We start from the raw sequence: 8,340 nt of genomic DNA, 5'->3' as shown, positions 1-8,340 counted from the left end.
CGGTTCAGTGTCTGCCTTCTGAATGTGAAGGTTTCCTTTAGTAAGCATGGGTAGTAGCCAGTGATAAACCTATTTTCCATGAATCTATCTGATTCTTCTTTAAAGCTGTCTATGTTTGTGGCCATCACTCCATCCTCTGGCAGTGAATTCTACATTTTAATCACTTGTTGACAAAATAAATGTTTCCTTTTCTCTGTACCAAATCTACTGCCCATCAAGTTAATCAGGTGTCCCTCAATTTCTAGTATGTTGGGAGAAAAAATGTCCTTCCTCTCTACCTTGTACATAAACCTCTATCATTCTCCCTCCCAGATTCTTCAGCCTTTCCTCATAAGAAAGGTTATCACCTTGGTTGCCCTCTTATGTACTTTTTCCAGCTCTGCAATGTCCCTTTTTGAGACACTGCAACCAGAACTGCAGACAGTACTCTAAAATGAAGCTGCACCACAGATCTACACAATTGCATTATAATATTGGCCTCTTTGTTTTGTTTTCAATCACTTTCCTAATAATCCCCAGCACCGAGTTTGCCTTTTTCAACACGGCAGTACACTGGGTTGACCTTTTCACTTATCCTCTACAACCCTAAGGTATCTTTACCTTTTGGTCTTGGCAAGTTCAGACCACATTAGCATTTACTTGAAGTTGGGATTTTTTGGTTCTAATGTGCATCACCTTGCACTTACCAACACTGAATTTCATTTTCCATACTGTCACCCGCTCACCCAATTGTCAAGATCCTCCTGGAGCTTTTCATAGTCAGACCTTGGTTTTCACCACCTGTAATTCTGTGCCCTCTGCAACCTTGCCCACTACACTGTTCACTCTCAGTTCCAGATCATTTACAAACAAATTAAATAGCACCAGCCTTAATACCAATTCTTGGGGGATCCCCCACGGCTTACTTCCCTTCACTGAGAGAACTGTCATTTATTCCTACTCTGCTTTCTTTTTTTAATCCATAAAAGTACCCATCTTATCCCATGGCTCAGGAGTCTTTGGTGAGGTACCTTGTCAAAACCCTTTAAAAAGTATATAATATCTACTGTCAATGTTATCTACATGACTGTTCACAAACTCCAAAAGGCTGGTGAGGCAGGACTTCGCTTTGCAGAAGTCATGCTGATCTTCCCTCAGCACCTTTTGCTCCTCTACATGCCTTGTAATTCTATTAATTTGACTGGAACAGATGTCTAGCTTAAAATTTTCTGGTTCCCCTCTGGACCCCTTTTTAAAAATTGGTGTAACATTTGCTACTCTGCCGTCTTCCAATACAGTGGCTGGTATACTGGTAAGCAAATCAACAATCTCACATTTGAGCTACCTGAGATTCCCTGGATGAATGCCATCAGGACCTGGTGATTTATTCATTTGTAATTTTGTTCCCTTACAGATCTAGAACTTCATCTCTTATCACCTCCATTTGACTTAGTTCTTTGGATTCCCTTTCTGAAAATAGTGGCTGTGGCCTACATACATGCAACATACCTTACAGTGATTGCAGATGGGGAAAAAATTAATTTATATTTTCTGCCATTTCCCCATCTTCCTTCAGTAAACCTTTTATTCCCTGGTCATCCAAAGGTTCAACTACTTCCTTGACCAGTATAGCACTCTGCTCCTCAAATTTATTTTTGCTTGTGTAATCATGAACTTATTTTGACAGGCCCTGTGCTCCTTTCTGTTCAATTCCACTTTTTAAAAGAAGCCTTTTTGTTTTTCTTTTCTTTTTTATAAGTACCCATAGGTACACTTTTATTAATTTTTTATAATCTACAACAAACAAATCTACACACTACAAACAGACACTAGTGTTTGTTTTTCATGGTTTCCTTGACTGAGTCATTAACCATACAGTCATCGTTTTAGACTTGGTAGTACTCTTCCTAACCTGGGGTTGCATTCTATCCGGGCTTCAATTAATGTGGTTTTAAATAGCTTCCAAGCATTGTCTAGGGATCTGACTCTTGAGTTTCGCTTTCAGCTTCCTTCTAACTAGTCCCCTCATTTTTGTAAAGCTTCTTCTTTTGAATCAAATGTTACTGCTTTCAGGGCCGGCCTGAGGTTTTTTTGCACCCTAGGCGAGGCTACCTTCTGGCACCCACCGCACGTTACCAACCTCCAGGCAGTGCCTGGAGAGAACTTAGTCCAACTTCTCTCCCCCTTTGGAGGCTCCAAAGTTGCCTCAGCTCTGCCCAGGGCCGGAGGGAGCTCAGCCCACCGTCGACTGCTGGGGCGGCTGCAGGTGAGCCAGGCAGAGGAGTGCGCCGAGAGTGGCGCAGGGACGAGGCCAGACCGCTTCCAGGTGCCCGGCGGCAGCGGCGAGGAGGAGGAGGAAGAGGCCCCTCGCCAAGAGGGAACCTGTGGGCAGGGCGGGGATGGCAGCACCAGCGCCCAGGCTCCCCCCTCCCTCCCCCAACATACCCGGCAAACTTGGACGGTTGGGCTGGAAGAAGAGCAAAGAGCTCAGGGGCGCCAACGCGGCGCAGCCCGCTGCTCCTCCGGCCGAGTCTCTTCCCTCTCCCCCCCCACCTTCACTCTCTGTTTGTGTGTGTGCATGTGTGTGTGGTTCCGAGGGGAGGGGAGGGAAGCGAAGGGGCAGGTGGGGAGTGTGTGTGTGTTGGGGGCAGGAGGGAGAGAGAGAGGCCGCGCCCAGGAGGTGAGGAGGATGCAGGGGCTGTGGACACCTCCTGATGATTGGCTGCAAGTTACACCGGGAACAGGAGGCGTGCATGGGCCACCGCTCCTCTTTGCCTCCCCAATCTCCTCCCTCCGGCGTGCTCAATGCAGCGAGTGGCCACATTTTGCCGCCCCTCCTTCCTTCCTTCCTCCCTTCCCTGCTTCCCTCCCTCCCTCGCCAGTGCAGAGAGAGAGCGCGAGAGGGGCAGGTGGGCAGAGACCAGGGCCTCGATCCCCACCGCCTTTCCTTTCTCGCCAGAAGGGGAGGCTCAGCTGCTGTGAGGCCAGAGGGCGCAGCCCCCGAGCACTTCCCGCCTCCGCTCGCTTGCCGGCCACCTCCTTCTTCTCCTGCGGTGGGGCTCAGCAGGGAAGCCATCATTCAGGGCTTTTGGCAGGGGCTGGGGGGCTTTGGCACCCCTAAGGGCCGGCCCGCACTCCAGGCGAATGCCTAGTTCGCCTAGCAGGTGAACCGGCCCTGACTGCTTTGAACTTTGGGGTAACTTCTCACTGACGTGAACACTGAACTTACCAGCATTGTGGTCACTGTTTCCCAATTGGTGCCAAACCTTCACTAATGAAACTGTCAAGTACATACCACTATATTTCAACCTATACCACTTTACATGAGTTTTTGAATTCCACATATCATAATCCTCTAAGAGGTATATGCATTTACCTAGATACTAATTCCAAATGACCCAGTACTTTAATTACAGCTATGACCCAATTTGTTTAAGCACACAGGAACACTTGTTCATAAAGAAACCGTATTATCAGTGTGACGTAAGACAAGGCACCCAGTTTATCTTTACTTCAGTATTAAAAATCCTTCTAACAGAATTTATTTTCAAGTTTAACTTTAAGGCTGCACCAACAAGTTTATCATTATATGACATTCAAATGTGTCCCACCTGCTACCACTAATTGATCCAGCTCTCCATTACCTTTTTTTGTGTGTGAAAGAAAGACAGCTGGTACACAGTTGCTTCCTGCACAATCAGATGCTGTAAGGTAACCCCCAACATAATCTTCAATGACACTTTTTTAAAAGTTAAATGACACTGGAAATATAATTTTAATTGTTTTGGTTAGGAGAACTCACTTACCTGATGATCCTGAATCTTCCTGCCAACTACTCTGAATGTATTGTTGCCTGTATGATGATATATATGAACTCTGCTAAATCCAGTGGACCCACCAGCTGGCACCCATTTCTTATTGGCATCATCATAGACCATTACAGCAGCACGTGCTTGGCAGATGCTCTGCTCACTGTTAAAACAAACAAATACAAATAGTTGGGATAGCACCATGGTGTTAAAATATGTTTTGTAAAAATTACAAGTGCAAATGGAGAGGCTAATCAGGCTAACATATTTCATGAATTTCCTGAACAATAATTCATTACGGTTGGTTGCTGTAACAATTAGACCTATTGGTTTGCACACAAACGTTTTATACTACTTAACAGCACACTACAAAACTTCTAGTAACTCAACAAATACACCTTTTGCAATACTCAGTTACATCCGCTTAGAAACTGGAGGGGAGGGAGAGAAGGGGTCACAACTCTTGGCTGCCTCAGCACATGTGAGGATATTAGCCTAAAAAGGGCCACAACCCAGTATGAAGTTACTTGTGGAAAACTGGAGGCAAATTCCCAGAGCCTTCAAGAAACAAAGGCTCGTAATTGCTGGATGGAGTATTTTCTGTATACAGAAAAACAAACATCCATATGGTTGGTTAACAGAGTTATAAATATTCATAATTTGTCATAATATATTTACATCAGAGGTTCCCAAACTTATTTGGCCTACCACCCCCTTTTCAGGAAAAAAAATTACTCAGCACCCCCCTGGACATCTACCTTCAAGAAGTAGACAAAAATATGCAGTTTGTGGATCTGCACCTGGATCATTACAGCGCCCCTGAGGAGACAGTATTGCCCACTTTGGGTACCAGTGATTTACATTATAGTTTGACCTTGAACTTTCAATACTTGTACCCATAGATTTTCTGTTTTTACATAGAAAACCGGAATTTATACATTTAGGACATCTATAATCCACCTTTAAGTACACAAAGAGGCATACAAGCAATAATTTAGTTCACTTCATTGATATGAAATAGTTTTTTGGGTAATTATATCAAGTACTTCCTAGGGACTTCCAAAGGAACAGAAGCTGCCAACAGAAGGAGGAGATACTGAATTTTCTTGTTATCACTGCAGCACCCTATCCTATACTGCATTTTGTTTACAGGGATCTCCTGACCCTCAGAAAGCAAGGTGCTTGGTGAAAGGTCAAGGCATAAGAGATGCACTTCACCAACTTGTTCTACAAGCTTTTCTGTCAGATGCAACCAATTGTATTGACAGCTGCACACTTACATTCCTTTGGCATTAGCACATATCAAACGTTTAACAAAATATTTCCTTTATTTTCACTGCATTGACTGCAGACGTTACACATCTAAAATCTCAGTTCACCACAAAAAGGATATTTACTGTTTCTCTTTGAAAGACCATTTAAGAATGACAAAATTTCCTTATACAATTATCTTCAACAACAGTTCCAATGTTGTCAACACCATACTTAACCCAATAAAATTGATTAAGCACATTGCCATATTTTTGAAAGATCTACCCATTTAAGCACCATCCTTCCACCAATTCTAAAATATCTTACAACTTCAACAAAACACAGCCAAGAAATACTACACTAAAATCTGATATTGAGAATGAAAAATTAGAAATAATGTCAACATAATTCAGTATCAAAGAAAAACACAAGGACATCTGTCATGGGTGAGACAAGCTAGCTTGTGGTGTTTGACGCACATTTCCCAGCTGTTATTTGGTTAGCTCTTTTTTTAGACTGAACAACCCTTCCACTTCTAGATTAACAGAAATGTCCAGTGTACAATGTCCTTGTTTAAGCAAGTAAAGGGTTAGGTCATTCATTTGATGCCATCCATAAAGGATGGTGAAACAGAAGCCATTTGTACATGCTTGAGTTAGCCACAACCTGCTCTTCTCTAGCTCTAAAATGCTTACAATGAGAGCAATCGTATTTGTAGAATAAAACTAAAATCTCCTGCTGTGCTATTTTATGAGCTAACATGTAGTACAAACAAACATGGAACTGGATGTGCAGCTTTACACAAGAGTGCAGTTTTACACAGCTAAAAAACCGAGTGCTGCTGAAGAAGAAAAAAGCCACCATCTTATTACTCAACGAGTCATAGCATGTCCAGCGTTTCTTCTGAAAGACACGACAGTAGTAATTTAGGATGCTATTGTCTTGAAAGATGTAACTCTGCTTTATCAAACTGGTTTACTATAAAAGACTAGATAGTCTTCCACCAAATAATAAAGAACACCGTCATACATCTAATGCTGAATCTGGACCTTAGGATGTGGACTGAAAAACCCACATGATGGGGCCAGGTACAGACTGTGTGTGGGGGGGTATCTTTTGAGGGTTGCTTAGCAGCCCCATAAAAAGTCAAAAACAGTCAAACCAGCCAAAAGGCACTGCTGCTGGGTGATAGAGGTGATGGAAGAAATGGAGGAGGTAGTGGAGAGGGCAGGAAAGCAACCACTGAGTGAGCCCAGCAGGCAGAGTTACTAATGCTGCAGGGGGGTGGATGACCAAGCCAGAAAGCAGGTAGGCAGGCATGCGTGCCAACCACCAGAGAAGCAGCAGGGAGAGAAGGAGATGGTGGTGGGAAGGGCAAGAGAGCTGCCACCACCAGGGAGCCCAGGAGGAGGAGAGAAGTGGGAAGGTGTCCTCTTTCCTACCACCTTCAACTTTTCCTAGCATGACTGTCTTTTCCAGTGACTCTTGTCTTCTCATAATGTGGCCAAAGTACAATAGCTTCAGTTTAGTCATTTTAGCTTCTAGGGAGAGTTCAGACTTGATTTGATCTAGAGCCCACTTGTTTGTCTTTTTGGTGGTCTATGGTATCCATAAAACTCTGCTCCAACACCACATTTCAATCTACTATTTTCCTGTCAGTTTTCTTCATTGTACAACTTTCACAACTATACATAGTAATGTGGAATACTAGGGCATGAATTAACTTGATCTTGGCCACCAGTGACACAACCTTACACTTAAGGATATTTTCTAGCTCCTTCATGGCTGCCCTCCCCAGTTTCAATCTCCTTCTAATTTCTTGGGTGCAGTCCCCCTTTTAGTCAATGACGGAGCCAAGGAACAGAAAATCTTGCACCATTTCAATTTCTTCATTGTCAATTCCCCAGCAGTCATTACTTTTGTCTTCATCTTGCGTTGGCACGTGAATTTCTGTTTTAACATTCATCAGTAGTTGTTTCAAGCCTTCACTGCCAGTACCCTGCCTATTTACTTATACTTAATATCCCTAAGTACCGATCTATGAAGAGGAAGTTATTTTAGTTAAGGCTGATTTTAGAGAACACCAACATATGTCAGCTATGTTATTCATTCCAAATGTACTTAGAGGCTGCTCTGAAGATGCATGCTATAAATGGAAGACACATCAAATCAATAGCCTAATGGCATTTGCACCGTCAGTAATAAACCACATGATGCCTAGCTAGAACAGAGTAATATTTAATTACTTTTCCAGAAAGTTGAAAAGGGTAATTTCAGTTATCTTGAAGGACAGGTTTTCAGCTTAATTCATCACGTCTAAGCACAACAGATTGGCAGAAAGCTGAGAGACGTCTGAGACCATCATCATTCTCCCTCCATTACTGACCCTGGGAAAGTTGATTCCTGAGTTTGTGTGACCCACATGGAGTGACAGCTATGTTCTGAAAATCCAAAATAACTTTTGAATAATGTTACTGCTCTACAATCAGTTTCTCCCATGAACACAAATGTGCCTGACAAAGTGAAGCATTGGGACAAAATATACATTGGCTACAAGGGATTGGGCAAAAGGGATGTTATATGACCTAATTCAGGCCATGCCAAAGGCTCATAAAACAGGAGGAAAACGTTAAATGCAGCCTAAGTAATGAGGCGACCTTAAACAACAATATGACTTTTTCAGTCTACTTTAGCCCTAAAAGACTGAGTTAAGCACATCTAATTTCATACTATGCACTCCCCTTCTTCCATGAACGTAACAGGATTTGAAAAGCCAAAAATGTTCAAGAAAATATACACTAGATACTCTGTAATTTCTTTCTACCATGGAAAATAATTGAATGTCTGTTTTTCAAACGTTTTAGTTTATTTTTTAAATATTACCTACAGGAAACGAGATGCTATTCAAGGAACAGCTCTGCATACTGTGCTTAAAAAACCTGATGCAAGTAGTTCTTTGAAACTATTATCTGTTTAAAATCTTTCTAATATACAAATCAGTAAATGGGAAAGGATAGACCTTCCAGATACTAACTGAACTATATCTTCATCCTGAGCTGTATCTTTATTCTCACTGAAGACACAGGGTTAGTTATTTACATTGAAGCAGTAATTTCAATTTAGCTGTATTCAGCATCTTCTGCAATACTAATTCAAATTGTACTTCTGTTTCATCAAACCCACAGAAAGCGGAGAATGACTGAACTGAAGAGTCAGGAATGAACAAACTGGTAAGTCCTATAGATGTTTATCTGTGAGATCTTGTCTGACCGATAAGAAGAATGCACCGTTTCTAATCTTT

General features: G+C 42.4%; 1 protein-coding gene across 1 annotated transcript in view; it reads right to left on the bottom strand.

Annotated features, from left to right (window-relative positions):
* ENAH (enabled homolog (Drosophila)) overlaps nucleotides 1–8,340 on the bottom strand; it is a 45,297-nt gene that overhangs the window by 36,019 nt on the left and 938 nt on the right. The window contains exon 2 of the mRNA XM_015417312.1: nucleotides 3,786–3,951. Within this exon, the coding sequence (XP_015272798.1) occupies nucleotides 3,786–3,951 (166 nt within the window). The remainder of the gene's footprint in view (nucleotides 1–3,785; nucleotides 3,952–8,340) is intronic.

The sequence above is a fragment of the Gekko japonicus genome, unplaced genomic scaffold (assembly GCF_001447785.1).
Source record: "Gekko japonicus isolate JY-2015 unplaced genomic scaffold, Gekko_japonicus_V1.1 scaffold1983, whole genome shotgun sequence".
Classification (NCBI taxonomy): domain Eukaryota; kingdom Metazoa; phylum Chordata; class Lepidosauria; order Squamata; family Gekkonidae; genus Gekko; species Gekko japonicus.
The sequence above is the reverse complement of the archived record's forward strand: the minus strand, read 5'-3'. Positions and strand labels throughout refer to the sequence as shown.